Source organism: Martes martes (genome assembly GCF_963455335.1).
Source record: "Martes martes genome assembly, chromosome: 2".
Taxonomy (NCBI): domain Eukaryota; kingdom Metazoa; phylum Chordata; class Mammalia; order Carnivora; family Mustelidae; genus Martes; species Martes martes.
This window is the reverse complement of record NC_137889.1, coordinates 170953704-170978064: the sequence shown is the minus strand read 5'-3', so window position 1 is coordinate 170978064 and position 24361 is coordinate 170953704. Positions and strand designations below refer to the sequence as shown.

The 24361-nt window shown below is 45.4% G+C and overlaps 1 protein-coding gene across 3 annotated transcripts in view; it reads right to left on the bottom strand.

Moving 5' to 3' along the window:
- FAM114A1 (family with sequence similarity 114 member A1) overlaps positions 1-18306 on the bottom strand; it is a 75407-nt gene extending 57101 nt beyond the window's left edge. For 2 of the 3 annotated variants that reach the window (XM_080796738.1, XM_080796736.1), the window contains exons 1-3: positions 18244-18306; positions 9051-9104; positions 8224-8582 (exon numbers count right to left, since the gene is read on the bottom strand). In XM_080796738.1, coding sequence (XP_080652864.1) covers positions 8224-8574 — 351 coding nt within the window. In that variant the 5' untranslated portion in view covers positions 8575-8582; positions 9051-9104; positions 18244-18306. The remainder of the gene's footprint in view (positions 1-8223; positions 8583-9050; positions 9105-18243) is intronic. The other variant, XM_080796737.1, reaches the window with a different exon arrangement.
- Between the last annotated feature and the right edge of the window lie 6055 nt (positions 18307-24361).

Sequence of the window (24361 nt, the reverse complement as noted above, 5' to 3'; positions counted from 1 at the left end):
GACTGCTTCAATTGCTTTATTAATAAAGCTCCTTTGACATTGAGCTGTGACCTCGTGATCAGCTACGAAGAATATTCGTTATCAATGGCAAGTACTCAAATGACTAAACGTGCACATTTGATATAAAAAACCATATAAACGAACACTTCAACATGAATTCTCATCTTGAGTATTACCTCTGCTTCAAATGGTTTTAATTTTACACACTTAGGAGTCGATAAAGTAGGTAGCATGGATCTACTCAGATCTTTCATTATCAAATATGGTCATTTTAAAGCTTTTTCCTCATCCTCATCCCATGTGACCCCCACCTCCTTTAACAGACAGCTTCCCATACGAATTTGCAGAGAAAACCGAGGCCACCAGATGGGAACTCTCTTAACTTCCTGCCTCTCTTCATAAACTCTCAGAAGAATGATCTCATTTCACAAGAGCAAATCAGACTTGGCTTGATCACGAGGGATATCCAAAACTCAACAGAAGATCATTTAAACATCAGCAACTATTGTGTGGTCCTAAGAATATGAAGAATGCAGGATTCCATCAGGTTCAAAGTCCTTTCAATAGAAAAGATATGTACATACCTAGTGTCCCATTTAAAGGTCTTTATCATTAAATGGAAAATACATTGATTTATTTCAGGCAATCAGATATACATGTATCATTAGATAGAAAAAAAGGTATGAATGTTAGAATTCCATTGATCTTGAAGGCCTCTAACATTTAGATGGAAACATAGGTACTTGTCATAAAAGATCAAAGATCAACCTGGTTGACCTATGTCCTTGAGTAGATCAAGAATCAGGTACTGTCCATAGTTCACATCTGTGAGGACAAACCCTTTTTAAGTTTTGTCACTCATGACACAGCTGCTCTAAAAAGGGGCTCAGTGTGACATTCAGGGAGATGGAAATCTCTCTGGATGCCTGCAGTTCTGTCAAAATATTTGCTTAAAAATGGCCTCAGTTACTTCCAAGCAATTTTCTTCCTTGGTGGGTATGCATCGTTCCACTCTGGGAATATTTAAAATTAAATATAGAAAGGTTTAAAGCATCACCATCATACTATTAATATATTTATACATATTTGGTCTTCTCTGCACTATTTAAAAAATTAGAGTGAAACTTAAAAAAAAACAATTTAAAGTGAATAACTGAATGATTAAACTTTTTTTTAAGATTTTATTTATTTATTTGACAGAGAAAGAGAGAGAGAGCATGCATAAGCAGGGGGAATGGCAGGCAGAGGGAGAAGGAGAAGCAGGCGCTCCCATGGAGCAGGGAGCCTCATGTGGGGCTGAATCCCAGGACCCCAGGATCATGACCTGAGCCAAAGGGAGCTGCTTAACCAACTGAGCCACCCAGGTGCCCCAAATGATTAAACTTCTGATTTTAAGTTGAAATCTTCCTAAGTTTATGCGTGGTATTATGACATCTAACAGGTCTTTAGGTCCACTCTATAATTTAAGTTATTAGGCTTATAATACTTCCTATGCACTCAGCAAGGTTTTGTTTGAGTAGATAAATGAGGTGCTCAAAAAAGAAAACAGAATATGTTACATTCACATGGACACAGTTTTAAAGTATTTGAACACACTTAAGTTAGTAAAAAGGGCTAATTATTCATCAAAAGTCCCTTGAAAGTGCCTGTTGGGTTTTGCTGGACTTCCAAATAGAGTAAGATTTGTGAGATAAATATAAAGCCTAGGAAGCATTGCATTTTTGAATTTATAACCTTAACACATTGAACACTGATCGTTTAAGCCAAACTGAAAGTCCAAGAAGTCCCTTTTATTTTTTAATTTTTTAAAAAGATTTACTTACTTGAGAGAGAGAGAGAGAGATATGGGGGAGGGGCAGAGGGAAAGGAAGAGAGGACGAAAATCTCCAGCAGACTCCCCACTGAGTGTGGAGCCTGACGTAGGGCACGATCCCAGGACCCTGTGATCACAACCTAAGCCGAAATCGAAAGTCGGATACTCAACCAACTGAGCCACCCAGGTGGCCCATGAGTAGTCCTCTTTATTCACAAATACACACTGGCCTACACCAAAACCCCATCTAAACCCAAAGCTAACTTAACTGCACCCCCATTCACAATCACCTCCTTCCCTTCTAGCATTGCGGAAGTGACGTCTTCCTCTTAGTTATAATGATCACCTCCCCCTGAACTCCACTGGGCCTGGATGGGTTGGTCTTCCCTCCTCTCCTGGCTTTTCAAACTTTCTCCACCTGCTACTTTCCACACTCAATCATGGACAAGATTCCTCCACCTTAAAACCAACAAATGAAAATCAACAATGACAGAATGTTTCTTTCAAGCCTATCTGGTGTCTGCTCTCCCTCCCACTTCTTCCCTCTTACAAGACGTGCCTACTGTCTGTACCTGTCCCCCTTCATTCCTCCCCCTGTCACAGGACTCTGCCACGGCCACTGTGACTGCGTGAAACCATTCTCATCAGGGTCACAATGGTTTCCTTTAGTCGTTCATCTCGTGACCTTTTACTAGCGTCTGCAGCTTAACCACATCTCCAGTCTCAAACTACTCTCTTCTCATGGCTTCCATGCCCTATCTTTGGACTCTGACTTTCTTGGCCCATTTTTTATTTTGATGATTTCAGTTTACTTTAGAAAGTTCCTGAATGCGTGTGACATTATGGGGGGTGCTTAATTAAGTGGCAATCCAAGTGCTTCCAGCATTCCGAGAGAATATGCATAGTTCGCGGTGGTCAGCTGTCATCCTAATCAGGAAAGCCGTCCTCCAGAGGCACATAGCACGAGCATTTCTATGATCTGTCATTTTATTAACGCCTGATGCTTTGCTAATTAGTCTACTGAATTGTAGAAGTGGATTTTAACTGGTGAACACGGTGAACTATTAACCAGCATTCTGAATACAGGAAAGGGGGTCTACGTGGTGAAATTAAAGGCATTCAAGAGTTACAGACGGCTACATTTATTTTAGAGTCTCTTTCTATCTTCTTATGAACAGAGCATAAGAAAAGTTTTTGCCCTGTATTAGATGGAGTTCTCCATCCAGCTCTGAACTCTGGGGCGTTCTAGTTTTTTTAATGCCAGCTCTAAAGGAAGAAAACCCTGCCTCTAGAATTTTAGGTGTTTGTCTTGAGTGAAACTCATTCAGGGTGGTGGTCAAAGTGCCGAAAAGGACAGAATGATGGGATATTCTCCAGCCTACGCGAGAAATAGTTGTGAACTATTTTTAATTTTCTGAGTAATTAATGTTCGATTTCAAAAGTCAGTGTGGTACGATGTGACTTGTGATCTGATTTCCCTCATAAAATGTGCTAAGATCATGAAGAGAAGAGGTAGCCCTCTCCATCTCAACTTCTGGCTACCACAAGCTATCAAAAAGAATCTAAGAGCCAAGTTGGCTTAGGGACAGGAATCTTCCAGGGCCAAGGCTTTGGCCTCTGTGCTTCTCTATTAACATGTAACACTGGAGGCAATCTCACCCACTCCCATTTCTTAATGTCCAGGTATTAATGGCCTCCAAATCTCTCTGCTGGGCTCCAGGCTATAATTAACCAACTGCCCTAAAATCCCTTGGATGTCCCATGGTATGTTCAATACTGAACTTACCGTCTTCTCAATCTCACCCGATGCCCCAGCTAGCTCTTTCTGTAATCATAGTGTTAGTCATTCCCAAACACTGGTCTATAGACTGACTAGAAGGGTATCACCTAGGGAAACTTACTAAAAATACACGGTCTTAGCTCCCACTGTGACCTTTTGAATAAGAATCTCAGTGTAGAGCCTAGGAATCTGAATTTTTAACAATCTCCCTAGGTTAGTCCACTATACCACCAGATTTAGGAATTCCTGCCTTATGTGGCCAAACTGCCCCAGCATCCGCCAAAGCCAAACACTGAGTGCCATCACGGAGAGTAGGCTTAAAGGGGGAAATACCCAAAAAGAACAGGAGTAAACGCGACTTGTTCATTTAAGAGGGAAAAATCTGCCATCTGTGTGTCTTGGTCTATGTTCGCTCTTCTTTGTCTCCCTGGACAGCAATTTGATGGCTCTTATACATTCTGTTTTTCCTCTTCTAGGGAGAGAACTAACCAGTGGTAGTCTATGTTTTTCTCTGTGAGTACCTTTAGTGATAACATTGGAATTCTTTGCTTTCATAATCAACATTATGTATGGGTGTTTAACAATAGAGATGAATTTTTTTCCACTCTGGGTAACATTTCTTGGTGTTAAGAACTTAGGGAAATTTGATTTAGATGGGATCTTGTAGGAGGTGATAGGCCAGTCTGTAAGAAGGTTCCAGAAAAATCTCTGGAAATCAATATCACTTCTTACTAACACTTGAGACAAACATCTTTAAATTGAGGCTGAAGATGTTCCTGATTCCTGAGGACTGATTTAAGCGGCCCATCTAAGGCTTCCCTCGTGTCTGCCCTATCTAGTACCAGAGGATATGCTCTCGTTACTTTCATACAACACTCCCTTCTCCAACTAGACCATAGGCATCCCGAAGACAGTGGAGCCCCTCATGTTTCTGGGCACAACACATGTTGTCTTAGGGCTGGCAGAGGCCCTCGAGAGTCTAACCTCCAATGTTCAAATGAGTCTGGGGACCATCTCTCATGGGTGTTGTAGAGTAGATCCCGCAGGAAGTCTCAACCCAATGGCTTCTAGTCTGTACATCATAATGGGCAAGAAAAAGAAGGAGCACCAAAGACAGAGATCGCCCCTCTGAGTGCAAAAACCACTGGCCTCTTCCTCTTCTCTGGGCCCCTCCTAGTCACAGCCCTACCTGCCGGGTTATAGCTGCTGGGCTGACTCAGGCAAATGTGAAGATTATAAGGTGGGTTTCGAGGGGACCCAGACCCCAAGTGACTATGCAGATACAAGTCACTTAAAGAAAAAAAAGTACATATCTAAGCACAAAATCTAGTGTGTCCTAGAAGACACTGGTTAAACTTCCTCCAAGGCTATCCTGCCAGCTTTTGGGTTTTGTTTTTGTTTTTGTTGTTTTGGGGTTTTTTTTGGTCTTTGGTTTGTTTTGTTTTGTACTTTCTTTGTTTGTTTTGTTTTAACAAAGCAGACATTTTCCCCTAGGAGCTTGTTTAAAGAGATAATGGGATTTTTTTAGGCTCAGATATACCTGGAATCAAATAGGCTTTTGAGCCTGGCTGTTTTCCTATTGGACCTGCCATTCCTCAGGGGCCCAGTATTCAAGATCCATAGTCAACTTGTAAATGAACTTTTGATTCAAGGTTTTCTTTAGAATGAACTCTTTTCTACATCAAGAGAAAAATCGTTGTTTTCATCATTGCAAAAGGATTTTTCCTAAGTGTCCAACAAGGCAATAAACTAGAGCAACTAAACAATGCCTGAAGATAAGGCACAACACTGACTTCTTGTATAGACAAGAGATAGTAGAACCCTCTTCTCTGGGTAATCCTTAAAAAGAGACTAAATTTGCACCTACTTTCAAGGGTTTAAATATGACCTGGGTGGAAAAGATATCCTCTTCTGGCAAGGCCCTTCCACCAGCCCTATCAGCTTTCTGCCTTCTTAGAACAAACATACCGACGGACATTCCTCCCACAACTGGGTTTCATCTGCACTCCTGGTGCAAGGCCACACGCATACACCCAGAGCCACGGTCCCGATGGCCACACGCATACACCCAGAGCCACAGTCCCAACCCCATGGCCAACATTTACACTTCCATCCAGATGGTTTTGGGATGCCTCACAATGAAGAAATACTCCTTTCCAAGTCCTTGAGAACTATCAGTGTCATGCAGGGAGAGGAGGGCACTATTTGCTCACTGGCTCTAGCCCTGTAGCAGTAAGGTTTATAAACAGCTTTCAAAAGCAGGTCATGATCCTGGAGTCCCGAGATCGAGTCCCACACCAGGCTCTCTGCTCAGCAGGGGGGGTCTGCTTCTCCCTCGGACCTTCCCCTTCTCATGCTCGCTCGCTCTCATTCTCTCTGTCTCTCTCTCAAATAAATAGATAAAATCTTAAAAGAGCAGGACTCATTAAGTTTCCTCAAAAAATGAAGGAAGATAGGTAGGAGCATACTGACTTTTTCTTGTGCTCTCTTTTTTAGCAGTCTCATTTTCATTATTAGAAGTCTGGAATCGGAATGTATAATCTATCCACCGAGAGCATATATATTTTGAATTAGGGGAGCTTAAGTCATCTCGGGTCACAAGGCTGTGGCCAAGATACGGTTTTCTGAATGTACAAAGATATTTATTGACAGTGGCACTTAGGATAAGCATTCAGAACCAATGCTTCCCACAACAGAAAGCGTGCAGGAAAAACAGGTTCCAGAGTCAGGTACATGAGTGTATGTAGCTATAGGATTTTTAAATATATATCCTGTTGGCTCTGTTTCTCTGGGGAACCGACTACTAGAGCGTCCGTATTTTCTAAAGCTTTCCCAGGGGTTGAAATGTTCAGCTGGAGTTGAGAACCTCTGGTCTGGGAGTACTTAACCCCTTAGGGGGTCCGTGGATCACTTTGAAGGTTCTGAACCCTTGGAACTCAAAGACGAAATTGTGCCTGTGTGTTTCCCATATCTCGTTCAAGCTCTCAGCTGGTCCTCAGATTCCCTTCCCTGACATCCCTCCACAACCACTGTTTGCCTTTGTTTAAGTATCTCTGGTCACAGGAAACACCCGCCTCTCTGAGGGAGTCCATCTCTTCTGGAAACGGATCTAAAAGTCAACCCCCTTGGGTGTCTGGGTGGCTCAGTGGGTTAAAGCCTCTGCCTTCGGCTCAGGTCATGATCTCAGCGTCCTGGGATCGAGCCCCGCATCGGGCTCTCTGCTCAGCGGGGATCCTGCTTCCCCCACCCCTGCCTGCCTCTCTGCTTACTTGTGATCTCTGTCAAATAAATAAATAAAATCTTAAAAAAAAAAAAAAGTCAAACCCCTTGAGGAAACTGAAGCACAAGGAGGCTTATTTTGAGTAAAAGAATCACAAAACACTAGTCAGAAGAATACCTTGTGCTGTTCATGTAAAATTTCTTCATTTTATTGAGGGAAAAACCGAGGTATGGAGAAATTAGGTGTCTTGCCAAAATTAATAGTGTTAATGTTAGGTACGAGGGGGAAAGCCAGGCCCCCTGGTTCCCTGTTTGGTTTCCTCCCCTGACTGCAGGCAGTAGAGTCCCTTCACGGGGGTAACCCGCAGTGGGACACTTCAGAGGAGCAGGGCTGGGGCCTGACTGAGGAAAAAAACCCCGATTCCCCACGTCCTCCCTTCGCTCTGAAAGGCAGACTCGAAGGGAGTGGTCCGCTTCCTTCTTCCATGCTGAATGCCTCTCCATCCCCGCCAGCCCCAACGTGACTGAAGAGGAAGATGACAAGAAAACCCAGCTCAACGGTCACCCTGATGCTGTACAAGGTACCAGCTGGGAGACACTGGTCTATTTTATCCCCCAGAAAGACGGGCGCAGGCACCGAAAGGGAGGGGCCATGAACACGTTCTGCCTCTGGTCTTCTGGAAGGTGTTGGGTAATGATAAGATAGTGATCTGACGGTTTAAGACTGACGTGTTTAGGATGGAATCAGGCTCATGAATAACTCGGGCTCCTTAGGTCCAGCATTTCAGTATCTTCCATTTGTTACCAAGTAGCTTCACATCTCCCCAGGTTATTTCCTACCTCTGAGTCGGATTGCCTTGTCTATAGATGAAGGTTAATAATATCCAGCTTAGAACCTCAAAGAAGGGGCACCTGGGTGGATCAGTTATTAAGCGTCTGCCTTTGGCTCAGGGCATGATCCCAAGGTCCTGGGATCGAGCCCCCCATGGGGCTCGCTGCTCAGCTGGAAGCCTGCTTCTCCCTCTGCCACTCCCCTTGCTTGTGTTCCCTCTCTCACTGTCAAATAAATAAATAAAATCTTAAAAAAAAAAAAAAAGAGCCTCAGAGAACTGTTGCATGGAGTGAATTACCTAAGGGGCCAGTGGGGCACTTGGCATACAGGGGATGTGTCCAGTCTTTGGTGGCTGTTACTATTATCACCACAATTATCAAAATGCAAATATTATACTGACCAATTATTCTCCTATCTGTCTTTTCTCACCACACGACACCCTTTTGAAGACCAGACAGGATGTCACAGTATATTCTGAAATTCCCCGATCTCCGTAAGCATAGAAAATACCCCGATCTGTGCCCATGGCAGGTATCAGGAAGAACTTGGGGTGAACTGAATGGAACGGACCCCACCTACCGGATTAATCTGTTCTTTCAGGGGTATTTCTGGTCCGAGCTCTGCCTCGAGGCTCACGGGGTCAGTGCATTCAACAAGCGTGTCGTCAGTCACTTCTCCATTGAGAGGGGGCTCCATGACACTGCTGTGTTGGAGCCACTCAGGGTGCCCAGAGTCAGTGGTCTCTGCACCCTGGACAGTGGCATTTTCATGCCCATCGCCTCCGGCGTCAGCTGCTGTCGGCTCGTTTGAAATCACAGCTGAATCACAGGGGGCTTCTGTGTCTTTGGGTGAAAATTCACTCTCTTCGGGCATCTTGGCAATTTCTGCTTTGTCTCCAGTGGCTGAGGTGTCACTGGCGTCGTCAGACATTTTAATACCTGTCAACGTGATTATAAACATTTTCTGCTTTAATCTGAATTGTTAAACTTGAATCCAAAACCCCAAATAATCAAATCTGGTAGTGGAAGGATTTCTTCTACCAATAAGAAACTTTATGTACCCTTGGGGTAGGCTAAACTATGGCCCCCAAAGATATCCTCATCCTAATCCTTGGAATCTGGGAATGTTACCCTTATGCAGCAAAAGGGATTTTGCATATATGGTTGAATTAAGGATTCTGGGGTGGGGAGATTATCCTGGGTTATGTGGGTGGGTCCTAAATGAAATTATAAGTGTCCTTAAAGAAAGACAGGAGATTTGATTACAGAGAGGACAGGAGAGTTTGGAGTGATGAAGATGAAGGAAGGGCCATAAGCCAGGGGATATGGGGATCTGTAGCCACTAGAAGCTGCAAAAGTCACGGAAACCACTCTCCCCTCAGAGATGCCAGAAGGAACCAGACCTACCAACACCTTGACTTTAGCTTGGTGAAGCTGGTTTTGGATGGCTGACCTCCAGAACTGTAAGAGAAGAAATCTGTGTTGTTATAAGCCACTAGTTTGTTGTAATTTGTTACAGCAGCCGTAGGAAACTAATACGACCTACAGTGCTATCTCTAAACGTTCACGGATCTCTTATGTGGTATGGGGGGATAGGTCTATGGAAACTAAGAGCATTCTCTGTATCTGTGAAATTATTTAACATCACTTTATTCATTATAATTGCAGCAATAATGAGAATAAGCATGGAAAAGACCCAAGAGCTTATCAAAAACAACTTGACATTTAGCTTTGCAACACTGTCAGAGATTCACATCAAGAAAGAGACCTACGAACACATACGTGTGCTTTGTTGGACACCAGCTGGTGAAGGCCTGGGCTTTGTTTGGACAACAGTTTACACAGGGAAACACAGGAGTTGGAAGGGGAAGAAGTGTGGTATTAAGTCAAACGAGGCAGGTCACTCTTACGAAAGTAGCTACAAAGCTGAAAACTCTTTATGAAGCTTGCAAGTTATTATATCATGTAGGACAGCACCATTCAACAGAAATTTTTGCAATGATGACAATGTTCTACATCTGCACTGCCCAATGTTGTAGTTAACATCCACATGTGCCCACTGAACATGGGACATGTGGCTGGTGCAACTGAGCACCTTTTTTTTTTTTTTTAAAGATTTATTTATTTGAGAAAGAGAGAGTAGGCCTAAGAGCAGAGGGAGAGGGAAAGAATCTCAAACAGCCTTCCTGCTGAGCCTGGAGCCTGATATGGGGCTTGATACCATGACCTTGATACCCTGACCTTGAGAGCATGACTTGAGCCAAAATTAAGAGACGGGCACTTACCTCACTGAGCCAACCAGGCACCCCTCCCAATCCAACGTTTTTTTTTTTTTTTTTTTTTTAAGATTTTATTTACTTGACACAGAGAGATCACAAGTAGGCAGAGAGGCCGGCAGAGAGAGAGAGGGAAGCAGGCTCCCTGCTGAGCAGAGAGCCCGATGCGGGAGATTGTGACCTGAGCCAAAGGCAGAGGTTTAACCCACTGAGCCACCCAGGCACCCCTCAACTTTTAAAAAATGGGTTCTATATCCAGCATGGAGCCCAAAGTGGGGCTTGACTCACGACCCTAAAATCAAGACCTGAGCTGAGATCCATGGCCAGAGGCTTAACCAACTAAGCCACCCAGGCACCTCAGCAACTACATTTTAAATTTTATTTAATGTTAAATGATTTAAGTTTACATTTTACATAGGCATGTGTAGCTAGCAGCTACCTTACTGGATAGCACAGATCTAGAAGGCTAATTTGAGATGACAAGTTTCTCAGGCTAACATGAAAACACAGTGTTCTCACTACACCAGACGCCACGTCTCGGTCCAATCAGTGGGTATTTTTGTTGACCTCAGTGTTTACCAACTGGTCAAACCTCAAGTTGCCACTAAAGCCACGGTATGTGAGTAGCCACTTAACATACTGGCCACATGGAGTACAGGCTTCAAATCATGTGTAAATCTGGTCCCTCATGGAGTCGTTCCCAATGTTGTCTGGCTAGTGTCTTTGCTCGTGCTCTGTTGTTCCCATTCCTTTCTCGGGGTTTCTCACACCACTCTCCTGTTGTGAGTTTCAAATATCTACCTCATTCCATTGAGATGGAACGTGAAGTAGTGGTTTCCAGAAACTGAAGGAAGGGGAATGAGGAGGGACTTCTAATGGGCACAGATTTCTATGGTGTGGGAAGAAAATGTTCTAAAATTAGATAGTAATGGCTGCACAACTGTGTGACTATTCCGAAGACCACTGAAACTGTACACTATCAAAGAGTGAATTCTGTCATATGTGAATTATATCTCAATATATTAAGAGTATACACAATACATACAACCTATAATATTATATGTTAATAACACTGTTATTAAAAAAATTCTACTTCTGGATAAATAGTTCCCATGGCCAGCTGGACACTTGTTCCCATCCAAATGAAAACCTGTTGTCTTACTGCTAATACTTGTTCTTCCTCTTAACTTAACGGTGCCTAGATTTCCCGAATAACCCAGACTTAAAACCTCAGGGCTGTTGAAAGCTATAATTTATTGAGTGCCTATTAAGGCAAGCTCCTTGCATATATTGTCTCCTGTGAGTCAGATATTAGGATCTCCATTTTATAGATGAGACAATGGAGGCTCAATAAACGGCAGGTTTGAGATTTGAACCCATCTAACCTTGAAGTTGAACCATATCAGAACTGTATCTGCAGTGCCACCAGCATCTTCTCTTACATTTAACCAGTGCCCAAATCCTAGAGGCCCTTGATTCAGAATTCATGTCTTGTCTTTTACCTCTCTCCCCATGGCCACCCCTCTAGCTCAGGTCCTCATTATGGTTCATGTTGATGATTTCAACACTGGGTTCACCTTCGCCTATTGCTCTCCCTTTCACTTCCCCATCCCTCCCCATCCCATTCCCATATCCTCAAGGCCTTTCCACCATTGAGATGGGACGACCAGCTTTAGCTGGTATCCAAGCACCTCTGCACTCCAATCCCACCAGCGTTCTCTCACTGTTCCCTTCCAAAACCTGGACCAAGACTGTGACATTCCCATGGCTGTTGGTTCAATATGTTGTGTTTCACACATTGAAGACTCAGTGAAAAAAACCACTGCCTCCATTGTTCGTTCTGCCCAAGTGGATAACATTTTTCTTCCTCTGACCTGCCAGAGTGCTTTGTGTCTAGCTCACCTTGGTTAGAGTTGCTTGAGGGTTTTCCTATTCTAGTACATTATAAATGCTATGAAGACAAGGGTTTTCCTTATCTTGTTCTCATATTTGATGGAGCACTTAACGTGGTTTCTTGAACTTAGTGGGAAGCTCAACACATATGTATATTGTTATATTAATATTTTGGAGACAAAATTAAAATGTAATTTGGATTAGTGTTTTTGTATTTCTTGGGCAAACACCCAGTAGTATGATTACTGGATTGTAGGTGTACTTCTGTGTTTATAGCAGCATTATTTACAAGAGCCAAACTCTGGAAGCAGCCCAAGTGTCCCCCAGTAGATGAATGGAAAAAGATGTGAGATAAATATATGTATCTCACATATATAGGTATACATATCTAATAATATAATATATAATACATATGTTATTCAGCCAGAAAAAAGAATGAAATCTTGAAATCTTGTCATTTGCAATGACATGGAAGAAGCTAGAGTATAATGCTAAGTGAAATAAGTCAGAGAAAGACTACCATATGATTTCACTTGTATGTAGAATTTAGGAAAGAAAACAGACAAAGAAAAAGAGAGAGAGAGACAAACCAAGAAACAGACTCTTGACTAAAGAGAACAAACTGATGGTCACCAGAGGGGAGGTGGATGGGGAGATGGGGGAAACAGGTGATGAGGATTAAGGAGGGCACTTGTGATGATCACCAGGTGTTGTACAGAATCGCAGAATTACCGTATTGTACACCTGAAACTAACAAACCACCGTATGTTAATTATATTGGAGTTAAAGTTCTTAAGAATGTAATCTGAAATGAAAGCAAGCAGAAAATACCTTTACCTCATTTACTCCTCAAGAGCTACCTTACAGCAAGTGGTTCCAAAAGTTCCATATTCTCTCTCCTTTGTCCTTCATCACCCAATGAACTAAGTTAAAAGTCTCCTTTCAAACAAAAATCCTTGAATTCAGTAATAACACTCCTGAAAACAAGTCTATGGGTGGGAAAGGCAAAAAAAAAAGGCATACTTCCCTTTAGCTGCCATATAGAGTCGAGGATAGTCAAGGCGGGAGGTGATCTGCAATGAGTATGGTCAATGCCTCGTTGAAATAGAGAAGGAAACAAGGCCATCGTACAGACAAGGGAGTTGCCATGGCTCATGGGAGGAAGGCGGAACTGAGTGAGGGTACTTGAGAAGCTGCGGTCCTTTTGGAAACTTACAGAATCTTCTTGAAAATCTCTGAGTTAGGACTGGGCTAAGACAGTTGGCAAATGGCAGCCTGCTGGCCACATCTTGCCCTGTTATGGTAAATAAGATTCTATTGGGACAGAGACACATTCATTTGTTGATATACCATCTATGGCTTCCCTAACACTGCAATGGTTGAGTTGCATGGCTGAAAAGAACTTATGGCTGGACGCCTGGGGGGCTCAGTCGGTTAAGAGGCTGCCTTTGGCTCAGGTCATGATCCCAGGGTCCTGGGATCGAGTCCAACATTGGGCTCCCTGCTCAGTGGAAAGCCTGCTTCTCCCTCTCCCATGGCCTGCAGTTCCCCTGCTTGTGTTCTCAAATACCCTCTCTCTGCCAAATAAATAAAATCTTGGAGGGAAAAAAAGACCTTATAGCCCACAAAGTCACAAAGCCTAAAATATTTACTATCCGGCCCTTGACAAAAATGTTTGCTGACCAGTGGTCTAGGATGTGGCTCAGATGCCATGACCTAAACCTTTTTCCGTTTTATCCTATCCTCATCTGGGTCCTGGGAATGTAAGAAGAATGGGTGCGTGAATAAATGATGCTCCGGCATCACTTTTGTTCCCACCCTGTATCCATGAGTAGCTGGTCAGAGGCACTGTCTGATAGTTTCATTTCTTTGTAAAGTAATTTGAAAATCCTTATTATTCATCTGGACGACTAAGGCACTCTGAACTATTTCACTTTTCTAGAAGCAGGAATGTGAGAATAAACCTAGCTATAATAAACATTCCTGGGCAAAGAAAAAACATTTTGGACGCTTTGTTGATTATGCTTTGCCCTAAGTGTGTCTCCATGCTGTTCCTAACGGGCTCTAAAGTACTTCAGGATCTATTGTGCGACTCTATTGTGTGACAGACACACAGCATAGGTGTAACTTACAGGCGGGGGTGGGAGGGGTGAGGGGGGGCAGGGCATGGTTGGTTAACATCAGGGGTGCCCTGTTCAGGCGTATACTCTCCGGAGGTCTTGAGTTAGCATTCAAAATCTGTGACTGGGGGCACCTGGGTGGCTCAGTCAGTTAAACATCTGCCTTCGGCTCCGGTCATGATCCCAAGGTCCTGGAATCGAGTCCCGCATCAGGATCCCTGCACCTTGGGGAGCCTGTTTCTCCCTCTGCCTCTCTCTCTGTCTCTCATGAATAAATAAATAAAATCTTCAATAAAAAAAAAATCTGTTACTGGGTGTTCCCTCTAGATAGGGCTTCACTAACACCCTCTTTAGTTACTACCCCAGGCTGTGCTAATTAGCACAAGGGAAATTAGAAACCATTTTTCACCAGTGAAATGGGAAATGCTTCAGATAGGTGGACTGGCAAGCAATCACACACAGGTGCGACCTGCCCTTCTGTTCCCAGGGCATTAGATTATACTGGGTTCAGCAGCTTAGCACTCTGAGATATTTTCTAGTTCTGCCTTGATTGTGAGAGCACCCCAAAGCCTGACTGGGTTAGCTGAGTCCTGCCCCTAGAGCAGTCCATGCCAGAGGCCCCAAAGGATAGAGACTTCATCAAGCTTCTAAGAACAAGCTGAGGGCCCAGTTGCCTTAGGTCTGTTCACCTCAGCTGCAGAAACAGCTGTAGAAAAGTAGCTGAGCAAAACCTCTTTTCCCTGCGACCGCCCTGCCTTCAACCACCAACAGGAAGCCATCCCAGAAATACCCCAAATCAGCTGTAAGGTGTTGAACCCATACTGTTAAAAATATTTACCATCAACTTACACATTTCGAAGACTGTATTTTGACATCAGTTTGGATAATAAAAATGGCCACCACAATGTTCACCCTACTTTAACTGCTAAATTGTATGTATCTTTAATCTCTGTTTACTTCAACCTGTTACAGGTCTCCGTTTTCTCTAAACCAACACCAAACCCCCCAAATCTTCTTCGTTCGCTCTGGTCGACCTTCATCTCCTCTGCATGTTATGACAGGAGAGTATAATCCGTTTTGAAGACTGTGCCCTTGTATCCGAGGCCATTAGAAACTGTTGTGTCCTCAAGACAGCTGTTCGGGCACAGTGACCATCAGAGTGCACTAAGACTACAGCTGTGACACACGCTATTTCCTGGGACAGTCCCTATCTTAGCCTGGGTGCCCCAGAAGCGGTAAGACATAAATCTCTCCTGATTTAGGGTTTGGAACACTCATCACCGCAGCCTGTCTTGATGCTAGCGAAACTCAACCCACAGAAACAAGGAGGCTTCTTTGGGAAACTTCAAGGAGAGGAAGAGTAGCATATAAAGGAGCCTTTGTGGGCTGGGAATAAGTTAGTTTTTCATGAGTAAATTCATTCATCACCTAAAATGGTCCCAGAACTATGCGAGGTATTGGAGGAGGAACATCATGGGCTCCAAAAATAAGTTCAAAACGGAAGACATGGCTACTGTCCTGCAGAAAATGAACAATCTTTTTCACGTTATCCCTGGTCAATGAAGATCCAGGAAACTGTTTCAAGCAAACATGCCACGGTTAAGAGAGGATACAAAACAGCACACCAAATAAGGGAAAGATGTGCTGGAATGAGACTGACCTCCTGCAAAGGAGAACCTTGAACCGGAATGAGACTGACCTTGTGCAAAGGAGAACCTTGAAAGTGGCTTTGATAGGAATACTCAGGCATGGTGAGATAAGAGTATGTGCAAATGCCCTGCACCAGGAATGATGTCTAGATAACTGGTATGAATGTGTGGCCCCACCAGGAAGAATAGGGGGGCAGCTGGCTTGGGGGGTGGGGGAAAGGGGAGTTCTCCGAGGAAGAACAAGAAGGCTCTGGTCCCACCGTCTGTGTGGGTGCACAACTTACTACTGCTGGGCTTCCTCCCTTCCTCCTCTGTGGAGTAAGAGGGGACAAAATGCTCTGGATACTGGGTTTCCAAACCCCGAAGACCGCAGGACTGGGACCAGTCCATGATGATAGAGAAAAATGAGGACAAGATCGCAAGTTTTTCATCAGTCTAAATTTATTAAAGGACTGCCTTCATCTTTCAAGGTTAGCCTTCATGCTTTTCTTGGTATTAAAATCTTTCACTTTATGAAATAGTAGTGCCGTGGAATGATTTCTTTTTAAATAGCCTCTTCTGGCAAAATAAGAATTTGGTAACACAGTACCCTAGGGAAAATCACTGCCCCCAATTTTAAAAAGGACTGGTCAGTGAAGACCAGGAACAAAAACTCTGGGTGAGAGATTCCTCCCTTATGAAGCCCCAGGCTGTTTCCTCCTGTGTATTTTTCTGAAACCCAGATGGGACCTATTTGCTCCCCTGTTTAAAAACCATTAGGTTTGGGGCGCCTGGGTGGCTCAGTCGGTTAAGCGTCCACCTTCAGTTCAGGTCATGATCCCGGGGACCTGGGATTGAGTCCCACATGAGGCTCCTCGCTCAGCAGGGAGCCTGCTTCTCCCTCTCCCTGACGCTCCCCCTGCTTGTGCTCTCTCTCTCTCTGAAAAATAGATAAGATCTTTAAGAAAAAAAATTAGGTTTAAACACCTTTGCATGACATCTGTGGCCCCGATCTCTTTATCCACCTCCTCCAACTCTTAGGACACCTTCCACTCTGGCCTCACCAGACTTTCCATTAGTGCTCACAGCTTGTAACCACTCCCTACCTCGCCTTTGCCTGTCTGGTTCCCCTGTCTGGGTTGCCCTGCCTTCAGCCGCCTGGCAACCTCCTACACATGTCTAGTGTTACTTTTTACTCTAGAATTTTCCCTAATTTCCCCCACTCTTCTCCCAAGAATTAATTGCTTCCCAAACCTCCATGCTCTGTGTGACACTCTGCACGGACTTCTATGGCATTTTAAGGCGGATCTGTCTGTGTGTCATTTCCTCCTCCTCCAGGACTGTGACCAACGAGCACTGAGCTTGGGTTCTGACCCTCAGATGTTTACAGAACTGAAATATATTGTTTGATATTGATTCAAGAGAGAGAATATTTGACATAAGCCAGACTTATAAATAAATGGCTTCTTGTATGGGCCGAATCCTTGGTATTCTAGAAGGCCCCCTCTCACCCTCAAACTCCTTCTGCACTGACTCCCTGGTGTTTCAAATACTACCCTGGAAGTTTCATTCCTTTGCTTAAAGCTTACAATGTAAGGACTTATCAGAGTCTTTCCTGAGCTTTGGCTCTGAGGGAGGAAAGGAGGGAGCAGGGGGTGAATATGGGTGAGGTTGGAAAGGGGCACTAGGAGGAAAGGAGGGCAGAAAGAGGCCTCCGAGGAGAGAGGCTGTCTCCTCGGTTACCGCGGGTTGGGGTTCAAGAGACACTGATTTGAGAAGCCACCTGTTTGTACCCCTAAAGTTTAGGATGGGAACTGATGGGATGAACAGGGCACAGATATACAGCCCTAAGCCCAGACAGAGATAACGTCTTACTCCAGGAAAGAGCAGTGAAGGTCAGGCCAATCGGAGATGGCTGGAAATATTCACCAGATTCCAGCGCGGAAGAGGACAGAGTGGGCGAGCGGGTGGGGCCTGGGGAGCCTGGGTTAGGCTCAGCCCGGGCCGTGAAGCCAGGTGGTACTAGCTTAGGCTGTTGGCTGGGGTGGAAATACAAGCGCGGCTGCAGGAGAGATGATGAAGTTGGCTGGGAGGTCAAGGCCAGAGCCGCTCGGTTTTCCAAGGCCAGAGCTCGGTTTTCCAAGGCCAAAGGCCAGCATACCCCACGATGGAAGCCTTTGCCTTATGGGGACCTGCTCCCTCTGTGACCCCCGGTGGCGGGGGCTCTGCAGCCTGCCTCTGACTCGGACCCGGGACCCTGGGGAAACTTGCTCAGCTTTGCTCGGTGCCGGGACCGGATACTTGGAGAGAACGGGTCAGGCTCCGCGGAGGTTCACGCCGGCCGAGGGGGCAGACCCCGAGTGCGGGCGTGTGGGTGTGTGCATGAGCGTGGACCCAGAGCGACACACACTCACACACACACACTCACACGCCCGCACCCACGCAGGGCCCTCGGCCGCGCCGCCCGCGCCTCCCCGGACCTTCACCCCAAAGTCCGGTCCTCCCGGGTCCCGCGCCCGGTGCCAAGTCCCTGCCGATGGCTTCCCACTAACGCAGCGGGCACGATTCGGGGGCCAGGAAGAGGAGCGACGGCAGGGTCTCCCCACCACCCCGCTGCGGCGGTCCCCGCACTCCCCCGCCCGCCCGGGGAAGGGGATGCGGAGAGGGTGCCCGGGGCTCTTACCGCTCAGGCGGCCGAGTGCGCGCGGGAGCGCCCGGCGGGTCCCGCCCCGCCACGTCGGCAGGGCCGGCGGGGACGCGGCCGGAGGGCGGGCCGGGAGGGGGACACGGGGCGGCCGGTCGAGCTGCCCCGCCCCACCGCCGGCCCAGGAGGAGCCCCGCCCCCGCGTGCGGACAGCCCCGGAGCCCGAGCGCGGCCGGCTCAGCCCGGCACCCCCTTGGGCCGGGCGAGGATCCTCCCTGGGAAACTTGGCTTTTCCCCTCTGTGCCCGCGGGGAGAGCCGGAGGGCGCCACCCCCACCTGGGGCGGGTCTCGGGGCTCCCCGAGACTGTTTCCTGCCTTTAAAGGCGCCCGGAAGACCCCGCAGGCAGTTTCCCGAGGAGGCGATCGCTCAAGTTCAGCAAGAGTTTACGATGCCCCGATTATGCGTTGAATAGCTTTCCCTTACCCTGCGGGAGGGAGTGCAATCTGATTTAAAACCAACCAACTAAACAAAACGCTTTCAAGAAGGCCAATTTGGAAATGGGGATCAAAATTGAAAAGCATTAGCTTTGGCCCAGGAATCCCACATTCTGCAAACGCGTCTTCAGAGTCAAATGTGCGAATATGTATGTGCGAAGATATTTATTGTTGTTTATGCCTGGAAAAACCTGAACATAATACTCTTTCCCACAATAAAAGACTGGTTAAGTAAATTATAGCAGCTTCCAACAGTCGCATATGCTGTGGCCAGTAAAAATTATTAACTATCCATTCGATTTGTTGACATGCAAAGAAGGCAGGCCATAGCCAAATTTTAAGTTGAGGCGGGGAAAGTTTACGAGAGTATGTATTGTGTAAATATTTTGTTATAGATCTATATATGATCTACATCTATATATCTATATCTATATATATCATAAGTTAGGGAAAATACAATTTTAAAGACTGATTCTTTCCAAGTTCTGCAATTTTGAGTGTTAGCAAATTTTGTTCAAAAGGTATGACAGGGGGCACCTGGGTGGCTCAGTGGGTTAAGCCTCTGCCTTCGGCTCAGGTCGTGATCTCGGGGTCCTGGGATCAAGCCCCACATCGGGCTCTCTGCTCTGCGGGGAGACTGCTTCCTCCTCTCTCTCTCTGCCTGCCTCTCTGCCTACTCATGATCTCTGTCTATCAAGTGAATAAATAATACAAATCTTTAAAAAAAAAAAAAAGGTATGACCCGTGTCTTTTGGCGTACCAGGGACACAAACACCGTGCAGGTGACTTCTGTGCCTGCGTACTGACATTAAGTACCTTTGCCCCACCTGCCTTCTAGCTGAACGGTAAGAGCGCAATCACACATTTCCTCTTAAGGGCAGGTTTCCTTTTCTCCTTTGACCCTAAACCACACCTTTCCAATAAAAGACTGTCAAGCAAAGCAACTCTAGCAAAGAGGGAAGTTCGTTGCTGGCCACAAATTATGCCCTTTTAGGCAACTGCTGCTGCTTCCAAGCCCACCAGGTTTTATTCCCAAAACTTATTTTTTGCAACTTAAAAATTGCTTATTCGTTTAAAAAATTCCGGAGTCTTTAAAACACATATAAAAGCAGAGAATAATATGACAAATACTTATTTGTGTAAGAAAAAAAGTAGAGACTATTATGACAATAAGTAGATTGAACAACTTTTCTTTTTGTCATATTTATTTTAGAATCCTCTTTTAAAAGAAAAGAAATGTTAAAGATATGTTGGAAATCCTTTCCATTGCATTTTCCGCTTTCCATGAAGGTAACCACTGTCCCAAGGTTACTGTATATCCTGCCCATCCATATTTCTTTACTTTACCGCGCATACCTTTATCCATATGATGTAGGAGAGATGTTAGGGTTCAAAGCCAATGGCCAAGAAAAAATTCTGGAGATGTCTTTGGTGCAAAAGGTGGTTTTATTAAAGCACAGGGACAGTGGGTCGCCTGGGTGGCTCAGTGGGTTAAGCTTCTGCCTTCGGCTCAGGTCATGATCTCAGGGTCCTGGGATGGAGCCCCACATTGGGCTCTCTGCTCAGCGGGGAGCCTGCTTCCCCCTTTCTCTCTCTGCCTGCTTGTGATCTCTCTCTCTCTGTGTCAAATAAATAAATAAAGCCTTAAAAAAAATAGTAAAGCACGGAGACAGGACCCATGGGCAGAAAGGACTGCACTGGGGTCACGAGGAGTGACTCATTTTATACTTTCAAGTTGGGAAGGGGTTCAGGATAGTGTAAGCCTCTAAGGAATTTTGGAAGCACTGTTTCCAGGACCTTGAGGGGGCTAGCTCTTGTTGAGAAAAGGTCATTTATTACCATGTAATAAAGCCTGAGTCATGAGACCCTTCAGATGTATATCAGTGGGCCATGTGCTTGGGGGATGATTGCCAACATGTATCTTGGGGGGGGGGTAGAGATAAAGGAGGTTTCCAAAAGGAGTTTATATGTTAAAGTAGACTTACAGGATCCTGGAAGGTCGGGATAAAATTGCCATTTGCTCTTAGCAAAGTATTAACATCGAGGCAGCTGAGTCCCTAGAGCAATGCCACTCTGCCTGTTTCATGGACTTCTCAACAGACTGTAAACAGTAAGGAAATTTAATAACTTTTCTTCTGCCTTTGTTTCCCACATCACGTAGATATTAAATGGAATTCTTTTTTCAGTGTTTTTAAATTGTATAAATAACATCCTATACATTTGTTTACTCAACCTTATATTTTTGAGAATCACTTATGTTCATATATGTAGATCTAGTGCACCGACTTCCATGTCTCATAGGAGCCCACTATATGAATATCCATGAATGTCCATCAATTTTTTCTATTCCCCAATTGATGGACATGTGATGCATTTCAGGTTTCACTCTTGCACAGAATGCTGCAGTGGTCATCTTTGTATGCTTTCTGGTGTCTCAGGCTAGAAATGGAATAGCCAGGTCACCTTTACTAGAAGTTGTCTGTCCTCCTGTGTGCGTCAGCTGAGATGGGGAAGCTGGAGACTCCACTGAAATGGGCTTTTTGCTCCTTTTCCCGCTTCTGTTCTTGCTGGGACCTGCACACCCACCATACACGTGCCTCATCGTACAAATAAGGCATGTTCTCCCGGTAAGGGACAAGGAGTTAATGATTTCTTCAGTCTTCAGCACCACAGATAACATCTAAGAAAGGACTGGGTGAGAATGATCAGACAAATTGAATCCCAGACCACTGACTCTAGTCATCTCAATGACAAGACTCCCTAGCTCCCTGAGGGATAAGTGACTTAGGGAGGACATCTGGACCCTTGTCCTTGTTCCGACCAGTTTTTGGTTGCCTGAGTGGACATATGTGTCTGCTGGTATATGTACCAGACCACAATCCTCAGTAAAAACTCCAGACCCCAAACCAAACCAAAGAAAGACTCTCTTTCCTTGTCTGTTCTGAGGCTCGCAGATGCCCGATCTGTATCTGTGTCCTCTCCCTATCCTTAATATACTCTGCTCTCACTTCCTCTTGGCTCACATTTGATTTCGACCCTGCATATAGCCCAGGACCCTCTTGGCTGGCCCTGTGGGACCCCCCTCTGGGTCCCTGGCCCCAGCCTGCCTACATCACAACCATTCATTAAATACAAAAATTTTTTTAAAGACTTTATTTATTTGCTTATTTAAGTAATCTCTATACCCAACCTCATGAGCCCCATGCTCATGACGCTGAGATCAAAAGTCAGCTGCTCTTCCGACAGAGCCAGCGAGGCCTCCCAATTAAACAAAACTTTTGTGAGTTTACTATGTGTTATGCCCCAATAATGGGTCCGTGATTAAAGGAGCGAGACTGATACAAAGTGAAGGTCAAGCAAAGCTTTATTTCACACCAACCATCAAGAATCTAACCGAACGTTCGGGGACGCACCTCTTACAAGAGAGGGCGACCCTTCTCTGTTTCACAGACTAGCTTTTAAGGGCAAAGGCCATGTGGTCGGGCCTGGCCATGCACAGGTGGCCAATGAGATTGTAACACACACAGTGAAACTCCACAATGATGCTAGGTGACCAACTGAATTACAATTTACCCTAGTAGACATTTGAACCAGCCTACTATACCTTGATTAGGATTGGCACCAAAAAGGTTCCCAAAGGGCAGGGGCCCCTACTCCTTGGTAGCTAGGGAGACAGTATGCAACCCCCCACTGATCAATGTCTCCACCTGGCCAGACCCACCCTTGTATCTGGGCTTTGTTACCTGGAGCTGGTTTCCGGGACTTGTTTTTAAGTGAATCCCCTGGGGGAAGGGGGGCAGGGACAGTTTAACTTTAATGAAAGCCTCTCGCTAAATAGGTCCTTACACTAGGTACCTAGATCTGCTTTAGGGGCTGGGAATGCATTAAGGAGGAAAGCCAAGTCCCGCTTTCAAGGAACTTCCATTCGGTTGAAAGGGAGAGACCCTCACTAGATAACATATCAGGGGATGGCATAAAGCAGTATATAGCGTCCATAGGTCTACAGAATGATGGGTGGGAGCAACGGTGGTCTGGGAAGGCCATGGCAATGAAGTGGTATTTCAGTATAGACTTCAAGGAGGTAAGGGAGTGAACAAAGGTGATATGAGGGGACCATTTCAGGCAGAGAGGACAGAAAGAGCAGGGTGGGAACAACTTGGTGCACTCACAGAATGGGAAAGTGGCCATTTTGGCTAGAGCGGAGGGAGGGTGGGCCAGACTAGAAGGAATGAGGCCACAGAGGTGGGTCATGGAGTTTAAAGGGGGAGGCAGACTAGGCAGTGCCTTGCAAACCACACTTGGGATCTTGGCCTATGCTTTGAATGAGAATCCTCATAGCTTTTGAGTAGGAGTGTGCCATGATTCTAGTGTCTGATTCTCACTGGGCTGGAAGAGGATGAAGGTGGGTGGGTGGAGGGAAGGGCAGAGATCTACACCAGTTAGGAGGCCATTGTGGTTATCCATGGGATAGATGACTATGGGTTTGGCCACCATGGGAGTGGTGGAGAGCATGAGAGTTGTTTTGCTCATAGAGAGATATTTCAAAGAAACACCCAATAAAATTTGCTCAAGGATTGGATGTGGAGTTTGAGGAAAAGAAAGAAGTCATACCTTAGTCCAAGGATTTTGAACCGGAATGATTGCAAGAATAGAAGCATCATGGGGCACCCGGGTGCACAGTCAGTCAAGTGTCCAACTCTTGGTTTAGGCTCAGGTTGCGATTTCAGGGTCATGGGACCAAGCTCCACTTTGGGCTTCACGCTGATGGTGGAGTCTGCTTGAGATTCTCTCTCCTTCTTCCTCTGCCCCTCCCACTTGTGCTCTCTCCCTCTCTCTCTCTCTCTCTAAAAATAAATAAATAATTTTTTTAAAAGATTTTTTAATTTTTATTTATTTGACAGACAGATCACAAGTAGGCAGAGAGGCAGGCAGAGAGAGAGGAGGAGGCAGGCTCCCTGCCGAGCAGAGAGCCCGACGCGGGGTTTGATCCCAGGACCCTGAGATCACGACCCGAGCCGAAGGCAGAGGCCTCAACCCACTGAGCCACCCAGGCGCCCCAATAAATAAATCTTTTTAAGAAAAAGAATAGAAGTATCACTTATTGAGATCAGGAAGGATGCAAAAGCCACAGTTTGGGGTCTGAGGTAGTGAGGACTCAAACATTCTATTTTCAGCAAGAAAAGTTTAGCAAATGTTTAGCAGGTGGTTGGATGTAAGAGTCTGGAGTTCAGGGGAGAAGTCTGGGCTGGAGATAGTAACTGGGGAATTATCAGCAAATCGATTGTTTTGAAGACATGAACCAGCATGAGAATGCTTGGAGCTGCAGAAGAGAGGATGGTCAAGACTGAGTCTTGGCTGTGCCAAGTCAGAGAGATAAGGAGGACCCACAAGGAGACTGGGAAGGAATATAGTGATTTAGCATGAGGTTAGGAGGGAGGTACACGGGAGTGAGAATGGAAGAAGGGAGTATGGTGTCCCAGAAGCCAAGTAAGAAAACTTATCAAGGTCTTTTAACTGTTAAATACTGCGGAGGGTGCTGATGAGCACTGAGAATTTACCCTTGGATTTGGCAATGTGGAGGTCATGGGCGACCTTAAGAATGATTTCTCTGGAGTGGTGGAGAAAGAAACCTGATTGCAGTGGGTTTGAGAGAATGGATGGA